This window comes from Oncorhynchus keta, chromosome 34, assembly GCF_023373465.1.
Source record: "Oncorhynchus keta strain PuntledgeMale-10-30-2019 chromosome 34, Oket_V2, whole genome shotgun sequence".
NCBI classification, from domain to species: domain Eukaryota; kingdom Metazoa; phylum Chordata; class Actinopteri; order Salmoniformes; family Salmonidae; genus Oncorhynchus; species Oncorhynchus keta.
The window spans coordinates 29,771,303-29,787,793 of NC_068454.1; the positions used below are offsets into that span (position 1 = coordinate 29,771,303).

Below are 16,491 nucleotides of genomic sequence, written 5' to 3' on the forward strand. Positions count from 1 at the left end.
TCAGATACTTTGCTATGAGACTCGAAATAGAGTTCAGGTGCATCCTGTTTCCATTGATCATCGTTGAGATGTTTCTACAACTTGATTGGAGTCCCCTGTGGTAAATTAAATTGGAGATTATTTGGAAAGGCACACACCTGTCTATATAAGTTCCCACAGTGGACAGTGCATGTCAGAGCAGCATGAGAGAGCTTGAGTGGATCTGCAGAGTACAACGGGAGAAACTCCGCAAAGAACACCGTGGCCTCCATAATTCTTAAATGGAAGACGTTTGGAACCACCAAAACTCTTCCTAGAGCTGGCCGCCCGGACAAATTGAGCAATTGGGGGAGAAGGGCTTTGGTCAGGGAGGTGACCAAGAACCTGATGGTCACTCTGACAAAGCTCCAGAGTTCCTCTGTTGAGATGGGAGAACCTTCCAGAAGGACAACCATCTGTGCAGCACACCACCCACTTGGAGTTTGCCAAAAGGCACCTAAAGACTCTCAGACTATGAGAAACAATATTATCTGGTCGGATGAAACCAAGATTGAACTCTTTGTCCTGACTGCCAAGCGTCATGTCTGGAAGAAACCTGGCACCATCCCTACGGTGAAGCATGGTGGTGGCAGTATCATGCTGTGGGGATGTTTTTCAGTGGCAGGGACTGGGAGACTAGTCAGAATTGAGGCAAAGATGAAAGGAGAAAAGTACTGAGAGATCCTTAATGAAAACCTGCTCCAGAGCGCTCAGGACCTCAGACTGGGGTGAAGGTTCACCTTCCAACAGGACAACAACCCTAAGCACACAGCCAAGACAACGCAAGAGGGGCTTAGGGACAAGTTTCTGAATGTCCTTGGGTGGCCCACCCAGAGCCCAGACTTGAACCCTATTGAAAATCTCTGGCGATACCTGAAAATAGCTGTGCAGCAACGCTCCGCATCCCAACCTGACACAACTTGAGAGTATCTGCAGAGGACAATGGGGGAAACTCCACAAATACAGGTTTGCCAAGCGTGTAGCGTCATACCCAAGAAGACTCGAGGCTGTCATCGCTGCCAAAGATGCTTCAACAAAGTATTGAGTAAAGGGTCTGAATACTTATGTAAATGTGATATTTCTTTTTTTTCAATTATAAATTAGCAAACATTTCTAAAAAACTGTTTCTGCTTTGTCATTATGGGGTATTGTGTTTAGATTGTTGAGGGGGAAAACGATTTAATCAATTTTAGAATAAGGCTGTAACGTAACAAATTGTGGAAAATGTCAAGGGGTCCGAATAGTTTTGAAGCCACCGTGCCTCCATCTTGGCACTCCCTCAACGTTGTAAGAAATATTTTAGAAGCTATAGAAATGCGTTTATAAATGTCAATTAAAAAAATCCATGTTTATTCTATTGCACACACCATAATACTTACTTTCAAATTATGTTATGTGAGCTAAACATACAAATAAAACATTTAAAAAGATATATATCATTTTTTTTGAAAGTACTAATGTTACTGCCCCCACTGCAACAGAACAATCCTTATAACATTTAATTGAATACTGTGGAATTCCATTCATCCTATGGAGGACTGCTCTCCTGGGGAGTGCCTAAACAGGTGGCTTCAAACCCTCTCATGGGCCAATACATAGCATCAGCAATCCAGTGTTTGTATACTATAAGGCCCCCTTTGAACACACACACACACATACTTTATTCAGTTCTATTCTTCTGTGGCCTAGAGATCTGACAGTAATGTCTATCAGGCCATGATAAAAGTAATTATCAAATTAATATTCAAACAACGGGACTGTTCAGCATGTGCGCCGCACAAATAGTTCCAGCAATCAAGCTGTGATCAAGACTCTTTCTAGTTCAGTCTGTGTCAGAAATAACCACTGTCAACACTTGACTATGATGAGAATCACAGTGTCCCCCGTCCCTCCACTAGACATGTTTCCTTTAGAAAAAATCTAACAACTCTATGATAAATAAGATTATTAAACTAAAGCGAGGCTACATAATTCATTTAATTTATGGTTTTGCAAAGTTTACCTAATTTATTCATCTGAATTTTTAAACTTTACTTCATCTTTAAGCATCTTTTTTATAATAACAATACTCTGTCTGACAGTGATAACTATTTCATACTACCATGCCAATCCAAACCAAATCGACTAGAGTAATGTGAAAAGCCCTTAATAGGCTTGATTCTGTGTCTAACCTGAACCACCTATCCTGTCCCCCTCTCCAGACGTATCAATCCAGCCCGGGCGGTCACTCGTCATGTAGCAGTGAGCCGTCGCCACTTGGCAGTGCCCACAACAATGACAGTGGAGTAGAGATGGCCCTGCACAGTGGGGGCAGCTTTGGGGACCTGAGTGCACTTGATGACCCTCCCATGGTGGACTCCTCCACCCTCTCCCCCCGCAACACTGTGGGGGTGGGTCTTGGGCTTCATAAAGGGGGAGGAGTCACCATCAAGCTGGAGAACATCAAGAAGGAGAGGCTCAAGAATGTGAGGGACTCTTGTCCCTGGGCCAACTCTGGTCCTCAGGCACCTCAGGTCCGAAACACCAAGCTGCCTCCCATTCCTGCTGTTGGTAAGTGTGAAGTTCTATATTGGAACAATATAGTTTTTGATAACCTGCAATAATTCTGAAGGATTAGTAAACGATAATAAGGAATAAAAAAATACTTGCACATCCATAATAGGAAAGATTGAGTTGAGAGGAATATGTGAAGAAGCCTTAGAAACCTAAAAAGGGTTTTTTCTCTATAAGCTTGGCACATTTAGCCACTGGGATTTTGCCCATTCTTTAAGGCAAACCTGCTCCAGCTCCTTCAAGTTGGAAACTTTCTGCTGGTTTACAGCAATCTTTAAATCATACAACAGATTCTCAATTGGATTGAGGTCTGGGCTTTGACTAGGCCATTCCAAGACATTTAAATGTTTCCCCTTAACCACTCAAGTGTTGCTTTAGCAGTATGCTTGGGGTCATTGTCCTGCTGGAAGGTGAACCTCCGTCCCAGTCTCAAATCTCTTGAAGAATGAATCATGTTTCCCTCAAGAATTTCCCTGTATTTAGCGCTATCCATCATTCCTTCAATTCTGACCAGTTTCCCAGTCCCTGCCAATGAAAAACATCCCCACAGCATGATGCTGCCACCACCATGCTTCACTGTGGGGATGTTGTTCTTGGGGTGATGAGAGGTGTTGGTATTGCGCCAGACATAGCGTTTTCCTTTATGGCCAAAAAGCTACATTTTAGTCTCATCTGACCCGAGCACCTTCTTCCAAATGTTTGGGGAGTCTCCCACATGCCTTTTGGCAAACACCAAATGTGATTGCTTATTTCTTTTCTTTAAGCAATGGCTTTTTTTCTGGCCACTCTTCCGTAAAAGCCCAGCTCTGTGGAGTGGACGGCTTAAAGTGGTCCTATGGACAGATTCTCCAATCTCCGCTGTGAAGCTTTGCAGCTCCTTCAGGGTTATCTTTGGTCTCTTTGTTGCCTCTCTGATTAATGCCCTCCTTGCCTGGTCTGCGAGGCTTGGTGAGTGGCCCAATCTTGGCAGGTTTGTTGTGGTGCCATATTCTTTCCATTTTTCAATATTGTATTTAATGGTGCTCCGTGGGATGTTCAAAGTTTTGGATATTTTTTTATAACCCAACCCTGATCTGTAATTCTCTACAACTTTGTCCCTGACCTGTTTGGAGAGCTCCTTGGTCTTCATGGTGGCGCTTGCTTTATGGTGCCCTTTGCTTAGTGGTGTTGCAGACTCTGGGACCTTTCAGAACAGGTGTATATATATATATACTGAGATCATGTGACCGATCAAGTGACACTTAGATTGCACACAGGTGGACTTTATTTAACTAATTATATGACTTCTGAAGGTAATTGGTTGCACCAGCTCTTATTGAAGGGCTTCACAACAAAGAGGGTGAATACATATGCACGCACCACTTTTCCGTTTTAAATTTTTTAGAATTTTTTGAAAATTTTTTTTTTTTCATTTCACTTCACCAAAATGGACTATTGTGTGTATGTCCATTACATTGAATCGAAAAGAAGAAAAAAATGATAGGTTGTAATGCAACAAAATAGGAAAAATACCAAGGGGGATGAATACTTTTGCAAGTCACTATATATGTTATAATGTGGTTCCTTTTGTTGGTTCCTCAGGTTCCCTTCTGGAAAACTCTAATATGATCGCTCCACCCGGGCCCTACCCTGGTCAGCGTCTTGGTGACCTGTCATCATGCGAGGTGACCATGCTGAACCAGCTAAACGAACAGGGCCGCCGGGACAGCAACACCAGCACTGCCAGCTCAGCCTACATCAGCCGGCGCTCCTCTGGCATCTCCCCCTGCTACTCCAGCCGCCGCTCCTCCGAAGCCTCGCAGTTCAGCAACCGCCACAACAACATCAGCTCAGCCGACTCCTACGACCCCATCTCCACAGACCTGTCCCGTAGATCCAGCGAGGCCAGCCAGTGTGGAGGTGGAGGTGGAAACCTCTCTAGTTTGCTCAGCCTCACCCCTGCCCAGCACTACCATCTCAAGGCCAAGTACGCTGCTGCAATCGGGGGAGCTCCACCTACACCTCTGCCCAACATGGAGCGTATGAGCCTCAGGACCAGGATGGCCCTGTACGGGGACCACTCCCAGGAAAGAGAGAGCTTATCCCACTCTCAACTATTCCACCCACCTACCGCAGCAGTTCCCAGACGCTGCAGCGACATTGGCTATGGTAGCCATAGCATGATGCCCCACGAGGTCCCTGGGAACCTTCCCCGGCGAGCCAGCGACCCCGTCCGCAGACCTACCCTAGACCCACTATCCCTTCCACGAGTCCAACGCTACAACAGCATGAACAGTATGAACCCCAACAGTATGATGCCTCCTCCCTCTGCCGACCGCCGGGGCCTGGCCATGCAGAGCTACACGCGATCCGACGGAAGCCTGCACCACCACCCCTTCGCCCCACGGCCCCCCAGCATCTCAGAGAACGTGGTGATGGAGACCATGGCCGTGGACGGGCTGGACCATGCAGGAGATGAGGACATGGTGCTGCCTGACGATGTCGTACAGTACCTCAGGTCTCAGAACACTGGCCCCGGCCAATCAGCAGGCTCCGCCAACTACGCCAACAGCCAATCACAAGGCGGCTTCCAGGTCCAGGGGAATATGACCTCCTCCCAACAGCAGTTCTATGGGCAGAGGAGGATGGCCATGGTGGATGCCAACATGCCCCTGCCTGGGTCAAGCCAGGTTCCCCTACCCCCCTACCAGATGAGCCCTGGGTCTGGCTCCCAGCAGCAGCAGTACCCAGCCTCTCACAGTATGAACAACAAGAACAACATGCCAGTCCAGTGGAACGAGGTCAGCTCAGGGACTGTGGATGCTACAGCCACCTCCAGACTCACCAAGCAGAACCTCCTCAGAAACAACAACCTGGCCATGGTCCAGCAGAGACAGAACTTTGGGCATTTCCAGGGTAGAATGGGTAGTAACAGTAACCAGCAGGTGATGCCCATGAACCAGAATATGGCGCTACAAGGCTACACCCAGAGAAGCAACTCCCAGTGGATCAACTCTGTCCAACAGCAACAAAGGCAGCCATGCAGCATGAACTATCCTGAGCAGATGAGTCCCCAGCAGGGATATGGCCAAGAGATCATCCCTGTCCCTAACTCTGGATCTGGGAATGGCAGCTTTCGACCCAACTTTAATGGCATGGCACTGCCCAACGGCAGGGTGATGGCTACACACAACAATCCTGATACGCAGATCTACAGGTCAAGGACTCCGGTTGAAAGCTATGCCCCCCACATGATTCAGGTTGACCAGCAGAACTACAGTATTTCTTCTCAGCAGCAAGACGTCAATACTGGGAACAGAGCTGGGATGCAGCCCAGGCCTCCCATGGAGCCCAAGTCTATGAGCAGTAGACAACACTCAGGGTCCAGAGGTATGATGCAGCAGAACCGTTTCCCTCAGTCTGACTTACATCACAACACCTCTGAGGCCAGTCCAAAGAGACCGGGTAGCACCGCAGCACATACCGGCGGACATAACAGAGACTCAAACTCCAATGCTTCAATGTTTTATGCTGGCCAGATCCAGATGTTTGAACCCAATAACAACCACAATGTGAGCTTCAACTCCCCCATGTCCCCCGTCATGGGCCAGACTCCGGGAGGCACCACTGTTACCATGGCATCTCCAGGGGTCAACCAGGTCACCAGCACCGTTGACTCCTCTGGATCGATCTCAGGCGTGGAGCATGCCCAGATCGACTTTGACGCCATGTTGGATGATGGAGACCACTCCAGCCTGATGTCAGGGACCCTTAGCCCCGGACTCCTCACCAGCCTGTCCCAGAATTCCTCGAGGCTTACCACCCCACGTAACTCTGTGACCCTGGCCTCTGTGCCAGCAGGGATTGGTAATATGGCCATCGGAGACATGAGCTCCATGTTGACCACCCTGGCTGAGGAGAGCAAGTTCCTCAACATGATGAGCTAAGGCCTTGGCTGTGTCACAATAATCTCTCCTTTCTCCCGAACTGTGCACTTGTTCACTTCCCTTCTTGTATTTGAAAGAAAATATATTGGATCTCCCTCTAGCCTAGCCCATGCACCCCTAATCCAATGCTTTAATTTTGTGGGGAGGAGGGAGAGTGCACACTTCAGAAGGAAAGAAAGATTATTGGGAAGCCCCATTGTGTATTCAGACCATTTCAAGGAAAATGTACTATAAAAGCACTGATTATATGTAACAATACCCTATGGAAATAGTTACTCTTCAGGAGCATGTCAATCTCCGCTGGCCTGTATAGAGAATTTGCTTATCCAGTAATATGTCATATTTGCTCAAGTACATTTTAAGTAGTGTTTGTGTTGAGAAAGTAAGTATAGTAAAGACATAAGGAACATTTTAAAGACATAAGGAGCATTATCACTGTTTTGAAAAGCCATACTTTGTATCTACGAATAAGAATAGACAAGGGTATAAAACTACATCAGCAAATATATGTCCATTGCTCCGTATTTGTTGATGTTTGTTACTCTTTAAAAAGCAGTGCACTGATAGCAGTTCACGAAGTGCCTTGCTAAATAGATCATGTTTGAATAATATGTGAATTCATGAAACATACATACATACATGTAACGATGTTGCCAGGTAAAAAGGCATAAGGAAATATTAGAATAATTTTCTTATTACGACCTTTGATCATGTTTATAGATATACTGTATGGTACGTGCTTTAAATTATGTTAAAGAGACTTGATTATTGCAAGCTAAGTACAATATGATGCAACTGTAGAACATTGTGATGCTACATTGCTAACATCCATCCATGTATAGAGGAGCTTGCAGTGGAACAGGATCCCATGCAAAGCTAGAGACGGTTTTCGTGGACCCAGATTAAGCCTAATGAAGGACTAAAAACCATGCTGAGTGGAGATTCTCATTTGAAAGTGATTTTTAGTCCAGGACTATGCTTAATCTGTGTATATGAAACCAGCCCCTAGTGTGGAGGAGATGGCCACTTGTCATACTGTATAAAATATCTTCCAAGTGCCCTCCAGAAGCTGTACAGTAACCCTCTAAGGACTCTCCTCTATGTGAGACTGACTGTATGATGAAAAAGGACAGAGAACTGCCTCAGTGTAAATCAGTCTGTGGAGACACACGCTAATCTGGACTCAGGGGTAGACGGGACACTCCTATTAGTATGATATGTTATGTATTAATTTGTGGATGCCCATCATCCATTTCGGATGGTATGTTATGAATAGCAATTTGTTCAATATGTTACAAATTTGCAAAACGTATGATATGTTACGAATTCCAATTTGTTGTGCTTAGCTAGGTGGTAAGGTGGCTAATGCTAATGTTAGCTGGTTGGCCAATGTTTGCTAGACTAGGTGTTAAGGTTAGCAGTTGGATTAAAGGATTAGGATTAGGGGAAGGGTTAGCTAACATGCTAAGTAGCTAAAAGTAGTAGATAGTTGCTAAGTAGCTAAAAGTAGTAGATAGTTGCAAAGTTGCCAAAATGCTAAAGTTGTGAGATTCGAACACTCAACCTTTGGGTTTCTAAGCGTTTGTGTTATACGCCTACCCATCCACCCTGACCAACCACCCTACTTTAATTTTTGCCTTAAGTAACTGTCTCTCTTATGTAACCAATCCAAATTTAACATATCCTAATTTGAGTATTCCTGATTTACGTTTACAATGTTACATCTAGTCTATTAGATCAGGCTGTGCACACAGACCCTGTGCCTGTCTAGGATGTATCAGATCTCTGAAGGAATATGCTAGTACTCCATGTGTACTCGGTGGACATGATTACACACTAGTTTGTGGATTCATTACCCCTCCCTACTCCCTGGGCTAGACATGGACTCTATGGAGAATCAAATAAGGGATGAATTACTTTGATTACAAATCATATCAAGAACAATGATATACCGCAACCTCCTCAGTTTTTATTTTAGTTTGCTTGCTGGAATTAAAGTAGCCTTACCGTATGTACAGGTATGCTGCCCATCCATTTTACTGTGTGTGCGTGTGTGTGTGTGTGTGTGTGTGTGTGTGTGTGTGTGTGTGTGTGTGTGTGTGTGTGTGTGTGTGTGTGTGTGTGTGTGTGTGTGTGTGTGTGTGTGTGTGTGTGTGTGTGTTGTATATAGCTTTTGTACATTTCAAATACAGTATCTCAGTTTTTTCTGTTTAAACCAAAGTGCTGTGTTGTGTCTCTTTTGAAATCACATGGTCTCGTCCCTCTGGGACACATGAAAGCAGAGAATCGTTATTCAAACTCTTCAGCACACACCCTAATGAATTGTAGACACCATGAAAACCATCCTCATGTCAAAGAATTAATCTTAATCAAAAATACCCATAGAATACCCATAGAATTGCATAGGATCTTTATGATTCTACCCCCTTAACACTGCCCATACGTTTCATATCATACATAATTTTCTCCTGGTCATTTATACACGCAAACTTTTTACTGTTTATAGCTAATATTTGTGTTAGCTGATGTTAAAAAATATGCATTTGCTGTTTGAAAAATATAATCTAGCTACAGCATTTGATGCGTAGCGGTAAACGATGCCTATTGTTCACTTAGGGTAATTGTATCATAGATGAAGGTGAGTGGTGGTTAAAAAGAAAAATATAACAACATAAGTTACTACTTTTTCTCTTTGATCCCTTCTCTTTCATACATTCACAAAAAAGATTTACTTAAACAGGCTCCATAGATATGTTTCTTATGAGGCTTTTACAGTTTTTTAAAAATGTTTACAACGTTGGCGAGGGCAAATATTCTACCTCTGAAAACCCAGTCGAAAAAGGATCCTCTTAAAACACAAATCGCATAAAGAGCTGGCATGTTGCCCAAAATCGACAGTGGCAGGCAGGCTCTGAGGAATGGTTTTTTCAGGAATCACATAAAATGCACCAGTGGAGAAAGATAAAAAGAAAGACAGACAGAAGGAAAAAGAGGGAGAGCGAAAGAGTGTGTTGAAGAAGAGCCAGAGAGAGGGGGCTGTAAAAGGAATGACGCGTGGAGAAAGTGTAAAGAAAGGGGGAACAAATGATTTCACTCTGACAGGCAGCGGAACTCTGCTGAGGATCCTTTTGATGTTTGTCACTGATTGCTCTTGCCACTGGAATTCCTTATTCTCTCAGAGAAAAGATGGGAGCAAAATAGCCCGGGGTAAGAAGGGATCTCAGAGAACAAGATGTTAACACGGGAGCCAAGTTGATCAGTAACGGACAAGGCACTAACTAATTAGACAAGAACACAAACGAGGTGATACAAGACTCAGAGAGAGGGAGAACTGAAGATCCAAAGAGATGGCCTGCCTGCCTGGCCTGGCATGCAGTCTCAGAGCATCACATTCTAGTATAGTGTTCTCCATGCTGCTTGGTCCCATGGTTCCAGTGATTCCACACAGAGATGCAGTTTTCTAAGGACAGGGAGAGGGGGGGCTGTGATCTCTGACTCTTTCTCTGTCCCTCTCTCTCTCTCTCTATCCATAACCCCTCTCCACTCAGCTGCCCCCTAGTTGGTAGACTCTGGGCAGCTGGAGGAAGGAGAGAAAATGAGAGGAGGGAGCGCAGGGCTTTTAGCTGCTGAGGGAATGCATGAAACAATGCCACCAGACATTACAATTCACACTAGGTTCAGAGGCCTCACATTTTTTTTTATCTCAAGACATTTCCCTTTGTGCATAAGTCTCCTTAGTGATTTGTATTGCTGGCAAAAGTTCACTAAGTAAGCACCTCTTCCTATCCTCATCCTCTCACATGTCAAGATCCACTGCTTTAATAGTAAGCAATTTTCATCAGCTCTCAAAATCCTCCCACTTTCTTATGGTATAAGGGAATCACGTCACTAAGCAGTTAAACTGAACTCGATCGGGTGTAAACAATAGATCATTGCTTATGGGGTGGAGTGAGTTAAGTACCTCAACATAATACAAATAAATCCACCAGGAGAACTGCATTTGGTGTTGAAAGAGACAATGATAAGCTGAAGAACAATGTCCCACACAATGTTTGATCTGTTGTCTATCTATATATTTATAGATTAAATGGACAGAATATATATATATATATATATATATATATATATATATATATATGCATTTGGTCAGTAATAAGTCCCTTTGACTTTTTCACATTTTGTTACATTACAGCCTTATTCTAAAATGGATTCAATAAAAAACATTTCCACACGATACCCCATAATGACCAAGTGAAAACAGGTTTAAAAATAAATATGATTAAAAATAAAAAACTGAAATATCTTATTTACAGAAGTACTCAGACCCTGTGCCATGGAACTTGAAATTGACCTCAGGTGCATCCTGTTTCCATTGATCATCCTTGAGATGTTTATATAACTTGATTGGAGTCCACCTGTGGTAAATTAAATTGATTGGACATGATTTGTATAAGGTCCCACAGTTGACAGTGCATGTCAGAGCAAAAAACAAGCCATGAGGTCGAAGGAATTGTCCGTAGAGCTCCAAGACAGGATTATGTTGAAGCACAGATCTGAGAAAGGGTACCAAAACATTTCTGCAGCATTGAAGGTCCCAAATAACACAATGGCCTCCATCTTAAATTAAATAAGTTTGGAACCACCAAGACTCTTCCAAGAGCTGTCCACCCAGCCAAACTGAGAAATTGCTTTGAAAAAGGCACATGTGACTCAATAAAAGGTACACCGCTTGGAGTTTGCCAAAAGGCACCTAAAGGACTCTCAGACCATGAGAAACAAGATTCTCTGGTCTGATGAAACCAAGAGTGATATATTTGGCCTGAATGCCAAGCGTCACGTCTGGAGGAAACCTGGCACCATCAATACGGTGAAGCATGGTGGTGTCAGCATCATGCTGTGGGGATGTTTTTTAGCGGCAGGAACTGGGATCAGGATCGAGGGAAAGAGGAATGAAGTACTGAGAGATCATTGATGAAAACCTGCTCAGGACCTCAGACACCTTCCAACAGGATAACAACCCTAAGCACACAGCCAAGACAATGTGGGAGTCTCTGAAAGTTCTTGAGTGGCCCAGCCAGAGCCCCGACTTGAACCTAATTGAACAACTCTGGCGATACCTGAAAATAGCTGTGCAGCGACGCTCCCAATCCAAACTGACAGAGCTTGAGAGTATCTGCAAAGAAGAATGTGAGAAACTCCACAAATACAGGTGTGCCAAGTGTGTAGTGTCATACCCAAGAAGACACAAGGCTGTGATATTTGTTTTTTTAGTTTTTATAATATGCTAAAAATTCTAAAAACCTGTTTTTGCTTTGTCAATATGGGATATTGTGTGTAGATTGATGAGGGAAACATATTTTTTTAATGCATTTTAGAATAAGGTAGTAACGTAACAAAATGTGGTAGAAGTCAAGGGGTCTGAATACTTCCCGAATGCATATCTACAGTAACAGTCAAAAGTTTTGGACATACCTACTCATTCAAGGTTTTTTATTTATTTCTACTCTTTTTTAACATTTGTAGAATATTAGTGAAGACATCAAAACTATGAAATAACACATATGGGATTATGTAGTAACCAAAAAGTGTTAAACAAAACTAAATATATTTAATATTTTAGATTCTTCAAAGTAGCCAACCTTTGCCTTGATGACAGCTTTGCACACTCTTGGCATTCTCTTAACCAGATTCCAATGGTCTTGAAGGAGTTCCCACATATGCTGAGCATTTGTTGGCTGCTTTTCCATCACCCTGCGATCCAACTCATCCCAAATCATCGCAATTGGGTTGCGGTCGGGTGATTGTGGAGGCCAGGTCATCTGATGCAGCACTCCATCACTCTCCTTGGTCAAATATCCCTGACACAGTGTGTATAAATAAATCCCAGACAATGTCACCAGCAAGGCACCCCCATACATCACACCTCCTCCATGCTTCACGGTGGGAACCACACATGTAGAGATCATCCGTTCATCTACTCTGTGTCTCACAAAGACACGGCGGTTGGAACCAAAAATCTCAAATTTGGACTCATCAGACCAAAAAAACAGATTTCCACCGGTCTAATGTCCATTGCTCGTGTTCCTTGGAACAAGCAAGTCTCTTCTTATTATTGGTGTCCTTTAGTAGTGGTTTCTTTGCAGCAATTTGACCATGAAGGCCTGATTCACACAGTCTCCTCTGAACAGTTGATGTTGAGATGTGCCTGTTTCTTGAATTCAGTGAAGCATTTAGTTGGGCTGCAATTTCTGAGGCAGGTAACTCTAATTAACTTATTCTCTGCAGCAGAGGTAACTCTGGGTCTTCCATTCCTGTGGCGGTCCTCGTGAGAGCCAATTTCAATAGCACTTGATGGTTTTTGTGACAGAACTTGAAGAAACTTTCAAAGTTCTTGCCATTTTCTGGATTGACTGACCTTCATGTCTTAAAGTAATGATGGAGTGTTGTTTCTCTTTGCTTATTTGAGCTGTTCTTGCCATCATATGGACTTCGTGTTTTTCCAAATAGGGCTATCTTCTGTATACCACCCCTACCTTGTAACAACACAACTGATTGTCTCAAACACATTAAGAATGAAAGAAATGCCACAAATTAACTTTTAACAAGGTACACCTGTTAATTGTAATGCATTCCAGGTGACTTCTTCATGAAGCTATTTGAGAGAATGCCAAGATTGTGCAAAGCTGTCATCAAGGCGAAGGGTGGCTACTTTTAAGAATCTCAAATATAAAATATATTTTGATTTGTTTATTATGATTCCACATGTGTTATTCCATAGTTTTGATGTCTTCACTATTATTCTACAATGTATAAAATAGTACAAATAAAGAAAAACCCTTGAATGAGTAGGTGTGTCCAAACCTTTAACTGGTACTGTGTATGGATGTGTCAAATGTATCATTTGAAAAGTTCTTTATTAAAAATGTAGTTATTTTTTTCACATTTGACTGCTACTACTTATTTCTCTGAGAGTGAGGGGTATATATACAGTGAGGGGAAAAAAGTATTTGATCCCCTGCTGATTTTGTATGTTTGCCCACTGACAAAGAAATGATCAGTCTAATTTTAATGGTAGGTTTATTTGAACAGTGAGAGACAGAATTACAACAAACAAATCCAGAAAAACACGTCAACATTTTGGGGGATTTGCATTTTAATGAGGGAAATAAGTATTTGACCCCTCTGCAAAACATGACTTAGTACTTGGTGGCAAAACCCTTGTTGGCAATCAGAGGTCAGACGTTTCATGTAGTTGGCCACCAGGTTTGCACACATCTCAGGAGGGATTTTGTCCCACTCCTCTTTGCAGATCTTCATTAAGGTTTCGAGGCTGATGTTTAGCAACTCGAACCTTCAGTTCCCTCCACAGATTTTCTATGGGATTAAGGTCTGGAGACTGGTTAGGCCACTCCAGGACCTTAATGTGCTTCTTCTTGAGCCACTCCTTTGTTGTCTTGGCCGTGAGTTTTGGGTCATTGTCATGCTGGAATACCCATCCACGACCCATTTTCAATGTTCTCACCCAATATTTGACGGTACATGGCCCCGTCCATTGTCCCTTTGATGCGGTGAAGTTGTCCTGTCCCCTTAGCAGAAAAACACCCCCAAAGCATAATGTTTCCACCTCCATGTTTGACGGTGGGGATGGTGTTCTTCGGGGTCAAAGGCAGCATTCCTCCTCCTCCAAACACGGCGAGTTGAGTTGATGTCAAAGAGCTCCATTTTGGTCTCATCTGACCACAACACTTTCACCCAGTTGTCCTCTGAATCATTCAGATGTTCATTGCAAACTTCAGATGGGCATGTATATGTGCTTTCTTGAGCAGGGGGACCTTGCGGGCGCTGCAGGATTTCAGTCCTTCACGGCGTAGTGTGTTACCAATTGTTTTCTTGGTGACTTTGGTCCCAGCTACCTTGAGATCATTGACAAGATCCTCCTGTGTAGTTCTGGGCTGATTCCTCACTGTTCTCATGATCATTGCAACTCCACGAGGTGAGATCTTGCATGGAGCCCCGGGCCGAGGGAGATTGACAGTTCTTTTGTGCTTCTTCCATTTGCGAATAATCGCACCAACTGTTGTCACCTTCTCAACAAGCTGCTTGTCGATGGTCTTGTAGCCCATTCCAGCCTTGTGTAGGTCTACAATCTTGTCCCTGACATCCTTGGAGAGCTCTTTGGTCTTGGCCATGCTGGAGAGTTTGGAATCTGATTGATTGATCGCTTCTGTGGACAGGTGTCTTTTATACAGGTAACAAACTGAGATTAGGAGCACTCCCTTTAAGAGTGTGCTCCTAATCTCAGCCCGTTACCTGTATAAAAGACACCTGGGAGCCAGAAATCTTTCTGTTGAGAGGGGGTCAGATACTTATTTCCCTCATTAAAATGCAAATCAATTTATAACTTTTTTTGACATGTGTTTTTCTGGATTTTTTTGTTGTTATTCTGTCTCTCACTGTTCAAATAAACCTACCATTAAAATTATAGACTGATCATTTCTTTGTCAGTGAGCAAACATACAGAATCAGCAGGGGATCTAATGCTTTTTTCCCTCACTGTAGCGTTTTGCAATAAAACATGATCATTTGTCTTTCTGAAATGAAACGATCAAGTGATAGACGTCAAACAAATACGTGTCATTGAACAACCCCATGCCATGATTAGGTGGTGAAAAAACACACCAATCTCTTTTAGAAGTTCTTTAAACAGTAAAAGCTCATTCTAAAATTGGATATAGAGCGTTTTGGAATGAAACTCTTCATATCTACACAAGACCACTAATCAACATTAGATAGCACACACAAAACGGAGATCAAAGGAGGCTGTACACTCAGAGAGTGAATGAGAGTGGATGAAAGAATCTCATTCTATTTTTAGAAACAACAGTGTGTCACATTTTCACATTTGACCCAAGAGGGCAGGTCATCATAATAAAGTGATTGGACTGGGGCCCTCTTTCTCTATGTCTCTCTCTCTCTCTGTTTCCCTCTCTATGTTTTTCTCTTTCTCTACCTCTCACTCTCGCTACCTCTCACTCTCGCTCATCAAAATCTTCCTGTACACAGCCCAGTCCATTGAGACCAGAGGGGCGAGAACTGTGTCAAGGGGCACCTTCTACACCAGAGAGGTCTTGGACTATCACCCAAGCCTCCAGGCAGTAGCCTATGCAACACAATATGGCTTAATCTGACACCATAAGTTATTATCACCCTAGTTTCAGCCCAGAGGATGTGCACACTCCTCCATGAAGGACTGCATTGTGGCCTGACTCTGGGTAGAGACCATAGAGAAACAGGACCTTGCTATGATCCGTGACCTTTCATTTATACGCTGCTACTGTGACGAAGCACCGGAGAGGTCAATGGCTACAAGGGGGCAAGAGCTGTGTGGGCTGTTAAAGAAGAATGCATTTGTGAATGGGGTTTTGGGTTGAGGGCAGAGGATTGCTGATTGAAGACTTCTGTGAGTGAGAGTGAGAGGTAAGGGAGAGGCGAGAATGGATGACCCTGTTCGAGCCCTAGCTGGTCAGGGAGGCTCATAGTTCCTTTTATGTTTATAATATATTTCCCTTTCCTGTTGTAATTGGCCTTTGGGATGGATACACCCATCACCACTCCACCCCTGACCACTCCACCCACATAATTTTCCTCCGGAAATTGTTGTTGTAAGGACTTTATAACTTAAGAAAGTGTAAGAAACAATTTTGTAATCATTATGTATGGAAAACTCAACTTTAAAATGCTTAATTGAGCCAAACATTCTGTTTAATTATTTTATAATCTGAAAGAAGAGGGGGAATTCCATTGGCAAAAAAATAATCTGAGCAAAGAGTTATATAACAATCAAATTTAGTACTGTAAGTAGAGGCAGTAAGATTTTGGCTAACGTTCTACTGGTTTGGCTCACTTGTCTTTCTTAACCCAGGCCACTAACACAAGAACCTACCTTAAACCTCCCCTTAACTATAAAAGCCCTCTAATTCCCTGTTTTTACATC

General features: G+C 43.3%; 1 protein-coding gene across 2 annotated transcripts in view; it reads left to right on the forward strand.

The window, feature by feature from the left end:
• The window catches only part of gli2a (GLI family zinc finger 2a), a 104,046-nt gene extending 95,380 nt beyond the window's left edge, over positions 1 to 8,666 (forward strand). For both annotated transcript variants that reach the window (XM_035749714.2, XM_035749715.2), the window contains 2 exons: positions 2,220 to 2,568; positions 4,153 to 8,666. In XM_035749714.2, coding sequence (XP_035605607.1) covers positions 2,220 to 2,568; positions 4,153 to 6,497 — 2,694 coding nt within the window. In that variant the 3' untranslated portion in view covers positions 6,498 to 8,666. The remainder of the gene's footprint in view (positions 1 to 2,219; positions 2,569 to 4,152) is intronic.
• Positions 8,667 to 16,491: the final 7,825 nt, after the last annotated feature.